Below are 14,630 nucleotides of genomic sequence, written 5' to 3'. Positions count from 1 at the left end.
GTCATATGGTCAGATGAAACCAAAATTTAACTTTTTGGTAAAAACTCAACTCGTCGTGTTTGGAGGACAAAGAATGCTTAGTTGCATCCAAAGAAACACCATACCTACTGTGAAGCATGGGGGTGGAAACATCATGCTTTGGGGCTGTTTTTCTGCAAAGGGACCAGGACGACTGATCCGTGTAAAGGAAAGAATGAATGGGGCCATGTATCGTGAGATGTTGAGTGAAAACCTCCTTCCATCAGCAGGGGCATTGAAGATGAAACGTGGCTGGGTCTTTCAGCATGACAATGATCCCAAACACACCGCCCGGTCAATGAAGGAGTGGCTTCGTAAGAAGCATTTCAAGGTTCTGGAGTGGCCTAGCCAGTCTCCAGATCTCAACCCCATAGCTCCATTCTGTTTCTTTCTTTTTTCTTTTCTTTTTATTCTTTTTTTTTTAGTCCTTAACGATTACAATCATACCCATAACATGATGCAGCCACAGCTATGCTTGAAAATATGGAGAGTGGTACTCAGTAATATCTTATTGGATTTGCCCCAAACATAACACTTTGCAAACAGGATGCATGTTTTGGAATATTTTTGTTCTGCACATGGTTCCTTCTTTTCATTCTGTCAATAAGGTTACTGTTGTGGGGTAACTACAATGGTGTTGATCCATCCTCAGTTTTCTAATTTCACAGTAATTAAACTAACTGTTTTAAAGTCCCCATTGGCCTTATGGTGAAATCCATGAGCAGTTTCCTTCCTCTACGACCACTGAGTTGGGAAGGATGCCTGTCTCTTTGTAGTGACTGGGTGTATTAATACACCATCCAAAGTGTAGTTAATAACTTTACCATGCTCAAAGGGATATTCAATGTCTGCTGTTTATTTTTTACCCATCTACTAATAGGTACCCTTTGTAAGGCATTGGAAAACCTCTGGTCTTTGTGGTTGAGTATGTGTTTGAAATTTACTGCTCGACTGAGGGACCTCACAGATCACTGAGTGTGTGGGGTACAAAAATGAGGTAGTCATTAAAAAAAAAAAAAAAACTATTATTGCACACAGTGAGTCCATGCAACTTATTGTGACTTGTTAAGCACATTTGTACTCTTGAACATATTTCAATTTGCCACAGCAAAGGGGTTGAATACTTAATAAGTAAACATTTTGATACACTATACTTGCTTGTTTTGTCTCACAAACTCGAATTAGGCTAACTATTCTAATTTTAACAACCAGGAAATGGCGTAGCGAATTCTGCATAGTGTATCTGTAAATGGCACTTGCTTATTTATTGACTGAATATTCACTGAGTGTACACAACATTAGGAACACCTTCCTAATATTGAGTTGCACCCTCTTTTGCCCTCAGAACAGCCTCAATTTGTTAGGACATGGACTACAAGGTGTCAAGCATTCCATAGGGATGCTGGCCCATGTTGACTCCTGTGCTTCCCACAGTTGTCAAGTTTGCTGGATGTCCTTTGGGTGGAACATTATTAATACACACAGGAAACTGTTGAGCGTGAAAAACCCAGCAACGGTGCAGTTCTTGACACACTGAAACCGGTGCACCTGGCAAGTACTACAATACCCTGTTCAAAAGCACTTACATATTTTGTCTTGTCCATTCACCCTCTGAATGGCACACATACATAATCCACGTCTCAATTGTCTCGAGGCTTAAAAAGCCTTCTTCAACCTGTCTCCTCCCCCCATCTACATTCATTGATTGAAGTGGTTTTAAGAGGTGTGCTCGTGGCTTTCCCCTGGGTTCACCTGGACAGTCCATGTCATGGAAAGAGCAGCTGTTTCTATTGTTTTGTACACTGTGTATATATGGGGCAGTTGAGCAATTACGATTTATCTGTAATGGTTAGACAAATTAGGCATTGTTGGTATAGGCCTATAGATAAATGTGATTTATTTAAATTTTATTTTTTTATTGCGGGACATGTATTCTAAAAATACAGGCCTTGTGTTCTATACTAAACACAAATATGAACGCAACATGTGAAGTGTTGGTCCCATGTTTCATGAGCTGAAGTAAAATATCCCAGAAATGTTCCATACACAAAAAGCTTATTTCTCACAAATTTCTTTACATCCTTGTTAGTGAGCATTCTCCTTTGCCAAGATATGCCAATCCTGTCAGGTGGATGGATTATCAAGAAGCTGATTAAACAGCATGCTCAATACACAGGTGCACCTTGTGCTGGGGTACAATAAAAGGCCACTCGAAAATGTGCAGTTTTGTCACACAACACAATGCCACAGATAGCTCAAGTTTTGAAAGAGGGTGCAATTGGCATACTGGCTACAGAAATGCCCATCAGAGCTGTTGCCAGAGAAAATAATGTATATTTCTCTACCATAAACCGCCTCCAACGTCATTTTAGAGAATTTGACAGTACGTCCAACCGGCCTCAGAACCTCAGACCACGTGTAACCACGCCAGCCCTGGACTTCCACATCCAGCTATTTCACCTACTGGATCGTCTGAGACCAGCTGATGAGTTTTTGTAAATAAAAATAAATAAATGTATCCTTTATTTAACTAGGCAAGTCATTTAAGAACAAATTCTTATTTACAATGACGGCCTACTCTGGCCAAACCCGGACGACGCTGGGCCAATCGCCCTATGGGACTCCCAATCACAGCCGGATGTGATGCAGCCTGGATTCGAACCAGGGACTGCAGTGACGCCTCTTGCACTGAGATGCGGTGTTTTAGACCACTGTGTGACTCGGGAGCCCAGAAACTGAGGAGTGTTTCTGTCTGTAAAAAAGCCCTTTGTGGGGGACTCAAATCTCATTTTGTTTGGCTGGACCTGGCTCCCCAGTGGCTGGGCCAGGCTCCCCAGTGGGGTGGGCCTGTGCCCAACAAGACCCACCCATGGCTGTGCCCCTGCCCATAGATTAGGGCTTAATTAATTTATTGAATGTCAAATGCCCATCTCTAGTCTGAATCTAGGAGTCATTTTATTCTGTAAATAGCCCTTCATTGATCTTTTTATTTAATTTTTAAAAATGAAATCATATTTTCAGGATTCAGAATTGCAACGGAAGGAAAAAGGTCATTCATAAGCACTCTTAGTAATAGTATGTGTTTCTCTGTCCTCCAGAGTAACGGGGACCTGAAGCGTAAGTGGACGTGGGCTGTGGAGTGGCTCGGTGACGAGCTGGAGAGGAGGCCCTACACAGGGAACCCTCAGTACACCTACAACAACTGGTCTCCCCCAGTCCAGAGCAACGAGACCTCCAACGGATACTTCCTGGAGCGCTCGCACTCCGCACGCATGACCCTGGCCAAGGCCTGTGAACTCTGCCCTGAGGAGGTAAGACTCACACCAATGATGCACACACACACACACAACACAAAGGTAATACAGTAGTATCTAACATGGATGCATGGCCGAAATGGTAGTAGTTGAAGTAGAGAAAGGTCCGTATTGGAAAGTCCCTCCAAAAAAAGTGTTGTCTTTTTGAAGGATGCATCATTTTGACCTACAGAGTTAAAATGATGTAATGTGGAGACGCGGAGCTTGCCTGTTGTAATAATAGTGTTAATGAATTTGTAAAACAGAGCCGTGTTGATTATGTGGGACCTCAATATGCAGCAATACATAAACTATACCATTTTCTTTGTGATGTATTGTTAACATGTTGACGCTAACCATCTGTCTCAAGTATTTTCAAGTGTTACTGGAACTGAATGTTTTTAAAGCTACAGTTGAGAGTTCCAAGTTAGCGCAAAGGTTATTTTGGAAACTAATCTGCTGGGAAATTATTTCTTAAGTATTTTTGTAATCTTCAGAATTTATACATGTTTTTACTATAGGTAAGGGCTTTGAGTTTTTGACACATTTTATTTCCAGTTTATACGCCCATAGTATATATTGTAAGCTAACATTATTACAATACTTTTTTTCTATCATTTCCCTTATTTGTGTTACAAAGTTGTATTTGCTGAAGTCGGTGTACATTATGTTCAGCCTAATTGATCCTTATCATAAATAGCGATATGATAGAAATGAAATGATATGCTACTTTAAAACTGTTTTTTTTTTAAACGAAGAAATCCACTTGAAAGCATCGTTTATTGACACTTGTATATATTATGCAATGATATCAATTATGCTATTTCAAACTAGTGTCACTTAACGAAGCACGGTGAGGCGGTGTCTGAAGAAGATGCTGCCATGCGGAAATCGTCCTCGCCACAGCAGCTTTTGCCAGGGGAAGGAACAGGACAGCAGCACACTGTAAGCCCTCATATATAACCGCCACAGCCACCCTACTCCTCCTCCACTCTGACTTCTCTCAAGATGTTCCATACAGGGCGATGTTACTGCTGTCCACTAGCACAGTGACACGAGGAGAGTAGCCTGGGCAGTAACAACACACAGTCTGGAGTATTGGAGCAGGACAATAACAGATGGCAGTGATGAGATGTCTGCTCGGCTGTTTGCGTGCTGCTCCCAAAAGTGATTTTGAAATTTAGTGATGGTGCAAATGATTCTACCAAAAAATCCTTTCTGAGTAAGTGTAAGTGACTGAGTAAGTGACAATGCAGCCAACTCCAGGTTCGTAGGCAGAGACTGGAGATAAATGTATCCTAGTAGAGAATTAATAGAGCCAAACTCCAACAGGTGAATTCTAATGTTGAACCATCACCAACTATGAGCAGCAAACAGAGAGCAAACGTTTCCTCTTTCCAGTCCGGTAGCAGTGTCCCATTGGTTACCTAAAGCAGCACTGACTTCCTGGCTTCCCTTACGTTTTATTGGTTCTCCATCTCAACGTAACACTGTTAATCCAATCAATACTGTTTGTTCCTCCTCCCCAAAGCAAACTCAACCTGCAGTGTGACTGGCCATATGACACAACTGATTGAAAACTCTTAGCCTTGGCTATAGTGGATGATGAGGTGCTAGCCTAGTGTTGATGTCATGTAGTATACTTACTGTGTGTTCAAGTGATGTTTTTGTGTTGAGACTAGGTCTACATAGGGGCAACCTGTGGTTTGTGCATCAGCCATGTAATGGCATGTGTTAATATATCGCTAATCAACAGGACTCATTGAACAGTTCACGTCTTAATGTTGATCGTATTTAAAAAAAAATATATATATATATATACATTTTTTAAAACCCCTTTTTCTCCCCAATTTCGTTTTATCCAATTGGTAGTTAGTCTTGTCTCATCGCTGCAACTCCCGTACGGACTTGGGAGAGGCGAAGGTCGAGAGCCGTGCATCCTCTGAGAAACAACCCAACTGCTTCTTGACACAATGCCCACTTCACCTTAAGCCAGCTGCACCAACGTGTCGGAGGAAACACCGTACACCTGGCAACCATGTCAGCATGCACTGTGCCCGGCCCGCCACAGGAGTCGCTAGTGCGCGATGGGACAAGGACATCCCTGCCGGCCAAACCCTCCCCTAACCCGGACGACACTGGGCCAATTGTGCGCCGCCCCATGGGTCTCCCAGGCGCGGCTGGCTGCGACAGAGCCTGGACACTAACCCAGAATCTCTAGTGGCACAGCTAGCATTGCAGTGCCTTAGACCACTGCGCCACTCGGGAGGCCCATGTCGATTGTTTTTATCGGAAACTTTGCCTTGCATACAGTTAGAATTGTAACCCATCTATATGCATGTCCAATTTTATAATAAACCTGGACGGATGGATTCACTGGTTTAGAAAAAGCATGTCTTTGGAGCACAAGTTTAATTGACGATAGGCAGCACCTACTTTACCCACACGTTATTGTAGGATTACAATAGGGGTCTGTAGTAGTATTGAGTGCATGTTTTCAGGCACATTTCCAGTACAATAAGTTTGTTATATCATCAACCTACCTCTACCCCACTTAGACTAACACACAAGCTGTTCTCTATCCCTGGTTTGTCTGGTCACATGTTGTAATGTGTTCAGCTGGATGTTGTAGTGTGTCAGTCTGTCTTTATAAGCAGACCGAATCATGATAGACACAGGGCCAGTTGATGCAAGCACAAAGATGCTAGTCTAAAGATAACACTGGCCTAACCACCACAGAACTATCATGGATCGAACAAACTGAAAGCAGTGTGTTTAAATCCTTCAGTTTTTCTCAGATCCAGTGTATTCGCATCTAGTATTAGACCCCTCAAATTAGCCCATATCAACATTATAAGAACAGCTCTGGCCCCAGTCCCGTTGGTGTTATATGGAAACATGAGCTCGTTAAAAGCATGTCTCCCACCACAATGTGGAGAAGCTCGCTAGCGGAGAATAACACCCACTCACATAACAAAGTCTCTTTTCTATTTATACCTCTGTCAGTTGATATTATTACATCCAAGGCTGTCACACTCTCCTACACAGCACGTGCCTCGCTTTCATCTCATTCAGGTAAAATAGGCTAAAGTGGGACAACGTTCCCATCCAAGGCAAAGGCATATTAACAGACTCTTAGGTCTGCTATTGGGTCCATAGACTTGAGCTGTGTGTGAATGTTGGTGTTAGGTAGAAAAATGCATTGGGAATAAAACTATTCTTTGACTTCATTTCCCAGGAGCCCGATGACCAGGAAGCCCCAGAAGATCAGGACACCTCCCCTCCAGATGACATCTCCCTCTACCCTCATTTGTCTCCGGGAACTACGACACAGTTTCAGCAGGTACACACCCACTATATTGTATATCTACTATATTGTAGAAGCAGCATGATAATTATAGACTTTTAAGGAGCCATGTAAACCGAGACTTCTCAACAATTGAAGAACCTATGGCAGACATTTTGTGTCAAGTTCCACCGCATATCAGTTTAACAAAAAACGGATTGTTTTCTCATTCCCCAGCAGAACAACCACCCCCATGGGCAGCCGTACACAGGCCCAGCTGCCCAGCACATGAACAACCCCCAGCGCCCTGTCCCTTCCTCTGCCCCAGGCCCTGCGCCCGGCACAGGCCCACAAGCACAAGACAACTGGGAGAGCACTGAGGAGGTCCCCTCCACCACCTCCTTGGCCCCTGCTCCGCCTAAGGAGTAACACCGGCCCTCCCCTCTGCTGTGCCTCCATCGTCCTGCTCTCTTTCCTCTCGTCCTCCAGTCGACTGACCGAGCTCCTGATCGGGGGCCTCAAGGGCACGGCAGGGCAGGGCCAGGCTTCACAGCTCCTCTCCAGGCCCCTACTGTGAGTCTCTCCCCCTCCAGCCTGCTCCTGTGCTGCCTGTCTGGGGGGGGGGTGCTCTCCCCTGGGTTCTTATGCCCTGCAGACTGGAGCCTGGCTGCTGTCAACAGCAGTGGGGTAATAAACATAATGACCCAGGCCTGACGATGCTGATGCGCTTGTCTACATGACGGAAAGGTGTACATAATATGTTCATGTTTTGACTGTTCAAAAAATTAATCCCCCGCAATAGCGTAACTTTGTCAGGTTTGCTGTTGGGAGATAACAAAAAAATAAAACGCTTAAGAGAAATCCTTTTTGTTTTATCACCCATGCGCAGCAGTGCGATTTGGTCTGACATCAGTTACTGGTCATTCACCTTTAGGAGGACACATATTAAGCTCCTTGACAACCTCTTGACCCATGCCAAATCAACTCACGTGCTGGGGTTTTAGTGTGAGACATGGAATGGTTGGGTGAACTTTTACTGTGTTTTGGTTGATGTGAAAAAGTGAGGCAAAATTGTTCTGGCACTCTCATTGCCTTTTATTTTTGTTCTGGTAATCCAATCCTTTCGGAAGCTATAGATAATATGCTGTAACATTTAGCATGGCTTCTCACCAGAATAGCGTAGCGCAAGGGGAAATGTCATCCCAACTGACGTCCTTCATCCTAGAGGACACTTCCTTTAGGCTTTTTTAATGCTCATCTACCCCTTGTTGAACCAATGTAAGAATAAGTGGCTTTTCAATTGCTCATTGTTAAAATCCTCCAACTTCACATTCGGCGGTCAGTTTAGTTTATCTATAGGAATTGAGAAAATTAAAAACATATGCAACAGATTTGCTATGCCAGGCTACCTGATGTGTACTAGACTGTGGTTTGCTTCTGTATCTTTTTGGTAGAGCCTAGTCTTAGACGACCGCTACCATTCTTTCATGGAGCTCACCGGGCGGCAGCATCGGAGACCTCTCCCTCCAGGGAGAATGGGAACACAGTAGGGTTAGAAGATATCGGCTGGTTAGTCATGTTGCAACTTGAGCTAAACGTAAACATCAGTAAATACTGTATTTAATTGGTAAGTTTAACCGTGTATTTTTTGGATTTGTCAAATACCAAATACTCCTGCAAATGAAAATATTCTGCACACCGTATTATATTTAAATATTTTGCTCTTATTTTATAGAATTTATTTTGTTGTATTTCACAAAAAAATTATTTGATTTGAGGAACATTTGTCCGTGTTATTTTTAATGGAGATTTTGACTGAACAGAGTTCTGCGCCCAGTTTGCCGACTTTTGTTTTGGCCATGGTGTGACGTTGAATTCTGGAGCTACAGTCGCGATGTGAACTTTCAGGAGGTTTTGTGCACAGAAATATAAAATAAAAAAAGCATTGCCCTTAGCAGATAAAGAACATGGAATCTTGACTGTCTTTTGTATATATGCAAATACACGATGCACATTGAAAAATAACTTTACTTTCTGGGTGCTCAGGACATGCCTAAAGCTAAATGGCCAGGATCTTACATGCTTTGCAGTGTATTGAACTTGGGCTTATAAAATGCAGCGTACTAAATCGGACCTTGTGATACCATGATTAAGCTCCCCTTATTTTAACCATGTCTTAATTCATTGTTGGGAAAAACAATTAGCAAAATGTGTACTTTGGATAAATGCCATTAAGCAGACGAATTACGGTGATCCGGCCCCATCAACCGCACTCAAATCTACTACACTTTTATAAAATGTAACCCTCACTGCTAGATGAGTGCTACCAAAAACAGAGCGAATTGTCCTCGTATCCAACTCCATGGTTACAAACACTGGCGCTACAAAAGGAGTCATAGATCAGCTTCCTTGGAACATTTTATTGTAAAGGGAGTTAGTTCTCCTTCTCCGTGACAGTCTTTGTTCCACGCAGTCTGCCTGTACGACGGGCAGCAATGAGACCGACCTTGCGACCAGCGGGTGCATCCCTCCTGATAGTTGAGGGTTTTCCAATATGCTGGTGGTTACCACCACCGAAGGGATGTTCAACAGGCTAGAAAGGAAGAAACATGTTAGCAAAGGGCCATTTACAAACTCCAGGTGCAGAGAAGATAATTACTTTTTCCAGAGATTGAGGTAGAACATAAGATTCTTAAACATAGGGATGGATGAAAATGCCTGAACCTACCCAAAAATAAATATGCAGAAGATTATGTCCACTTACATTCATGGCCACACCACGGACACGTGGCCAGGAGTTCCTCTTGGCCTTGTATTTGTGGTAGGCACGACCGGCCTTCAGGATGGGCTTGTCAATACGTCCACCTCCGGCAACCACACCTGAAGCCCAGAGGAGAGAGAACCATTAAGCATTGGACAGGATTTCCTACCCAGGCAATATGCTCTGAAAGCAACCATGTCACGTGCGATGACCCGTATTCTTAACAGCAAATCAGAATTGTAGCCACTTAAGTTTCTGGTCTCTAGCTTAACCATCTGCCTACAAATGACCAGTCACCAAATCAATCCAAAATACAGAATTCAGAGCAGATTCCTTACACTTCAAGGATCCAAGAGAAGGTCGTTAACTTGACATTGGACCCAGTTAATAAGAAACAATATGTTTTATTTTACCTTTATTTAACTAGGCAAGTCAGTTAAGAACAAAGTCTTATTTTCAATGACGGTCTAGGAACAGTGGGTTAACTGCCTTTTCAGGGGCAGAACGACAGATTTGTACCATGTCAGCTCAGGGTTTGAGGTCAAAGATCAAAATGTAGGTCATGCATCCACCTCTCCCCATTAAATCAGAAAGCATCAGCAAACATGTGTTCTTACCAACGACAGCTCTGTTAGCAGAAGCAATGACCTTCTTGGAGCCAGAGGGAAGCTTGACTCTGGACTTCTTGGTCTCTGGGTTGTGGGAGATGACTGTGGCGTAGTTCCCAGACGCCCTGGCCAGCTTGCCCCTGTCGCCAGGTTTCTCCTCCAGACAGCAGATGATGGTTCCCTCAGGCATGGTGCCCACAGGCAGAACATTACCAATGTTCAGCTGAGCTGAGAAGGGAACATTTATTAAGGTACCAGGTATTCACATTGTAGTTGGAGATGAGATCCTAAAAGAGATGACAACTGCCGTCTAACCAGCATAGCATAAAATGTGTTAGACACAGGGTTGTTAACCCGTAGGCTGCCAAGTACGTGTCAATCTCCATTCCATACCTTTCTTGCCACAGTAGATGAACTGTCCGGTGTGGATGCCCTCAGCAGCAATGAACAGCTCAGTCCTCTTCTTGAACCGGTAGGGGTCACGGAAAGCCACCTTGGCCAGGGGAGCACCACGACCAGGGTCGTGGATAATGTCCTGAGAGACAAAGGTCAGGTCCAAAGCAGATGGATGTTACACAAAATAAACTACCTAAAAGAATGCACGGCAAACGCAACTTTGGACTTTGTAGAAAACATTTTAACAGCAAAAGCTGTTGTGAGAGCGCTTACCTTTACGATTCCCTTGATGTAACCATGACGTTCTGCGAAGTCAATGTGTCTGAGTTTAGCGGCACCTTTTCTGTGCTTCACGTGGGCTTTGAACACGGAGCCGGCACCTTTTCTCTGTCCCCTGATAACACGTCCCATCGTGACTGGAAAGAAAAATTGAGAGTACTCCGTTAGAGCCAGGATAAAAGTAGAGATTTCTACAGTTCAACAGATATACTAGCAATAGCCTATATGATAGCAAGTTACGCCACATTCATGAATGTGTAACGTTATGTAGCTATTATTTTTATTTGCTCAACAAATACCTGCCACTTGCCGCAGTTAACTACTGAAGAAATGTACAGTATCTTCCTAACTAGTTAACCAACGAACTCTGAAATCAAGAATGGATCCTGTGCTGCAAAAGGTGAATTGGTAACTGAAAACTGTATATAATAAATGGGACAATACACTTGCGTGTATGGTTGCTAGCCAGCCATCATGCGGATTTTCCTAGCATGCCAACACTAGTTAGCTACCCCTAAAACTTAAGACGCCAACACACTCACTACACTATACAAGTTCATCCAACTAGAAACCATGCACATAAACGTTGGGTAAAAGCTATTGTGAACTATTCTTCAGCAACTGCCCGGCGGCTCTACGATCATGATAAATACAGAACGTCTGAACAAATCACCGAACTAGAAAATTGAGCTACCAGTGGCTAGTGACCAACTACTGTAAGGTACACCAAAACGACAGGCCATGTCATTGCACACCCATACACACACCACTCATCCAAGAATTGAAACGCAATAATCACATTTTGTCGCTTAAATAATAAAACGACTATACTTAGCAGTGTTTATTATATATGATCAAGTTACATTTTCGAGAGGATGATAGGATTTTAAACCAGATTTAACTCGGATAATGTGAAGAGAATAAAATCGCCATTCCCCTACCTAAACCCCGATGACGGAAAGAGGAAGAGTCCGACGATTTCTTCCGGTGAAATATACCGTGGGGCTGATGGGAACAGTAGGCACATGTTTTTTTTTTTTTGCTGCTGTGAATTAGATTGCCCAGCAGATGACAGCAGATCATTAGCAGACATCTATTTGTGTTTGATAAAGCTTCCATTGCTTTACACACACGGAGTACAGAGCAGGACGCATCCATGGATGTCTCATCATGTAACTTCACGATTTAATTCCTTTTCACCTCCGTAATTACACTCATTTTCAAGTGTTAATGTCATGTACAAAAGTACAGTGAAATGCCTTACTTGCAAGCACTAAACACAACAATATCGTAATCAATATTAATGTAGTACTAAAAAGAACATAAAGTATAACAAAGAGCGATGTTCAACTCCTCAGAAAATATGAATATCTAAACACATACAATTTCCCAATTTTTTTGCCCTTTTTAAACTTTTTTTTAACACTGAGTTCACTGCCAGGTTAAATAAGGTTGTTGACATTCCCAAAAAGAGGTAGGCCAAATGCCTGGTCTGGAGGATTGACCTGTGGGACAGACAAGGTTTTCTTTCTCCTGCTCAGATGTTGCTGATGCATGCCATATCTTACAATGCCTGGATAGGTATTTTACGCATCAGCAAACCACATCATATGGTATAGCAATCTGGTGCGCAACCGCACAGTCAATGACATGGCATGCAATCATTGGTTGATGCATGCAACGACTGATTAAGGGAACACGGCCAATGATTTCTTCTTCCCAACTCCTGCTGCTTCCCTTCATCCCTGTGTGTGGCTTGCTATTATGCAAATCTTCCACAGCCAAACTCTGCCACACAGCCTATTACCTCTGATTAACCTGATCCCCTCAACACAGGGCCTGACTAACGCATTTGGGGCCCGGGGCACCGGCCTCTTTTTTTGTCTGGAAATCAGCTAACTTCCTGAATCTCAACACATTTTGCCATGGTGCAGCGAGAAAAATTTGCAGTTTTATAACACTATTCTAGACATGTTCTTTCCTTATATCACTGAGCTAGAAGAGAGATAGAGAGGGAGTGGCAGAGCAAGAGAGGGGTCTGAAGAAGGCATTAGGCCATGTAAGAAAATAGGTTCTTGCTGTGTTTTGTCCTCTCCTTATCTGTACTGACCTGGCAGGGTAAGGGGGAAATCAAATCAAATTGTATTTGTCACATGCGCCGAATACAACAGGTGTAGATCTTACAGTGAAATGCTTACTTACAAGCCCTTAACCAACAATGCAGCTTTAAGAAAAATACCAAATAAAGAAAATAAATAAAAGTAACAAATAAATAAAAGGCAGCAGTAAAATAACAATAGTGAGGCTATATACAGGGGGTACCGGTACAGAGTCAATGCGCGGGGGCACCGGTTAGTCAAGGTAATTGAGGTAATGTATACATGTGAGTAGAGTTATTAAAGTGACTTATGTATAGATAATAACAGAGAGGAGCAGCAGTGTAAAAGGGGGGGCGGGGGGATGCAAATAGTCTGGGTATCCATTTGATTAGATGTTCAGTAGTCTTATGGCTTGCAGGTAGAAACTGTTTAGAAGCCTCTTGAACCGAGATTTGGCACTCCGGTACCGCTTGCTGTGCGGTAGCAGAGAGAACAGTCTATTTAAAAATATATATATATTTCACCTTTATTTAACCAGGTAGGCCAGTTGAGAACAAGTTCTCATATACAACTGCGACCTGGCCAAGATAAAGCAAAGCAGTGCGACACAAACAACAACACAAAGTTACACATGGGATTAACAAATGTACGGTCAATAACACAATAGAAAAAAATCTATATACAGTGTGTGCAAATGAGGTAAGATTAGGGAGGTAAAGCAATAAATAGGCTGTAGTGGCGAAGTAATGACAATGTAGCAATTAAACACTGAAGTGATAGATGTGCAGAAGATGAATGTGCAAGTAGAGATACTGGGGTGCAAAGGAGCAAAAAATATATATATAACAATATGGGGATGAGGTAGTTGGATGGGCTATTTACAGATGGGATATGTACAGGTGCAATGATCTGTCAGCTGTTCTGACAGCTGATGCTTAAAGTTAGTGAGGGAGACAATAGTCTCCAGCTTCAGTGATTTTTGCAGTTTGTTCCAGTCATTGGCAGCAGAGAACTGGAAGGAAAGGCGGCCAAAGGGGGAATTGGCTTTGGGGGTGACCGGTGAAATATATCTGCTGGATCGCGTGCTACGGGTGGGTGCTGCTATGGTGACCAGTGAGCTGAGATAAGGGCGGGGCTTTACCTAGCAAAGAATTATAGATGACCTGGAGCCAGTGGGTTTGGCGACGAATATGAAGCGAGGGCCAGCATATGAGGGTATGTGTGTGGTAATTTCGGCAGGTTACCTTAGTGATCTCAGGCACAGGGACTATGGTGGTCTGCTTGAAACATGTTGGTATTACAGACTGAGACAGGGAAAGGTTGAAAGTGTCAGAACACTTTCAACACAAAACACTTGCCAGTTGGTCAGCGCATGCTCGGAGTACACGTCCTGAATGCTGACCTGGGCTCCTGAGTGGCGCAGCGGTCTAAGGCACTACATCTCAGCGCAAAAGGCATCACTATAGTACCTGGTTTCGCATCCAGCCGTGATTGGGAGTCCCATAGGGCGGCGCTGTTACGTGTAGCCAACTGGCCTGGCTAATTACATATTAAACACTAAAATATGTATTTTCGAGCTAGCTACATTAACATAAAGTTATTGATAGCAAGTGTTAACTATATGTAATCGTTGAAACAAATCATTTTCGAACTACCCAAGTCTTATCAAAACTATTGCTAGGCAGTCCTTCACCTTGTCTCCTTTTCTTATGTCCTATCATAATAGATGTTTACTACGATTTAATATGCTTGCTATTAGCAATATTATTTACTTTACTATCATACGCACTTCACCTGAGCAAAAAGAATGCAGATTAATATTTCCGCGCGGAAATGTACAAAATTTGGAACATCGCGATGTCTGTTCTAAAATAGTGTTATCTCGCGGTA

General features: G+C 43.0%; 2 protein-coding genes across 9 annotated transcripts in view; one reads left to right on the top strand and one right to left on the bottom strand.

Annotated features, from left to right (window-relative positions):
• LOC135547313 (probable ubiquitin carboxyl-terminal hydrolase FAF-X) overlaps positions 1–8,563 on the top strand; it is an 86,799-nt gene extending 78,236 nt beyond the window's left edge. For 4 of the 7 annotated variants that reach the window (XM_064976194.1, XM_064976193.1, XM_064976192.1 and 1 more), the window contains 4 exons: positions 3,117–3,329; positions 4,146–4,256; positions 6,550–6,654; positions 6,835–8,563. In XM_064976194.1, the coding sequence (XP_064832266.1) occupies positions 3,117–3,329; positions 4,146–4,256; positions 6,550–6,654; positions 6,835–7,026 (621 nt within the window). In that variant the 3' untranslated portion in view covers positions 7,027–8,563. The remainder of the gene's footprint in view (positions 1–3,116; positions 3,330–4,145; positions 4,257–6,549; positions 6,655–6,834) is intronic. The other 3 variants (XM_064976196.1, XM_064976195.1, XM_064976190.1) reach the window with 1 other exon arrangement.
• Positions 8,564–8,607: 44 nt separating this feature from the next.
• LOC135547314 (large ribosomal subunit protein uL2) lies at positions 8,608–11,634 on the bottom strand. 2 transcript variants are annotated; one of them, XM_064976197.1, is made up of 6 exons: positions 11,583–11,634; positions 10,636–10,778; positions 10,360–10,501; positions 9,976–10,194; positions 9,362–9,477; positions 8,608–9,190 (listed from the first exon to the last, which is right to left on the bottom strand). In XM_064976197.1, the coding sequence occupies exons 2-6, from the start codon at positions 10,771–10,773 to the stop codon at positions 9,032–9,034; spliced, it is 774 nt and encodes a 257-aa protein (XP_064832269.1). In that variant the 5' UTR covers positions 10,774–10,778; positions 11,583–11,634; the 3' UTR covers positions 8,608–9,031. The 2 variants fall into 2 exon arrangements, with proteins under 2 accessions (XP_064832269.1, XP_064832270.1); XM_064976198.1 differs by having other exon boundaries at positions 11,505–11,595.
• Between the last annotated feature and the right edge of the window lie 2,996 nt (positions 11,635–14,630).

This window comes from Oncorhynchus masou, chromosome 10 (assembly GCF_036934945.1).
Source record: "Oncorhynchus masou masou isolate Uvic2021 chromosome 10, UVic_Omas_1.1, whole genome shotgun sequence".
Taxonomy (NCBI): Eukaryota; Metazoa; Chordata; class Actinopteri; order Salmoniformes; family Salmonidae; genus Oncorhynchus; species Oncorhynchus masou.
Note: the sequence above shows the minus strand (reverse complement) of the source record. Positions and strands in the feature narration are given on the sequence as shown.

Coding starts and splice junctions, on each gene's coding strand:
- LOC135547314 (XM_064976197.1), bottom strand. CDS start 10,773: ATGGGACGTGTTATCAGGGGACAGAGAAAAGGTGCCGGCTCCGTGTTC. Junction 10,502..10,635: donor ACATCAAGGGAATCGTAAAG/GTAAGCGCTCTC, acceptor TTTGTCTCTCAG/GACATTATCCACGACCCTGG. Junction 10,195..10,359: donor CATCTACTGTGGCAAGAAAG/GTATGGAATGGA, acceptor TTCCCTTCTCAG/CTCAGCTGAACATTGGTAAT.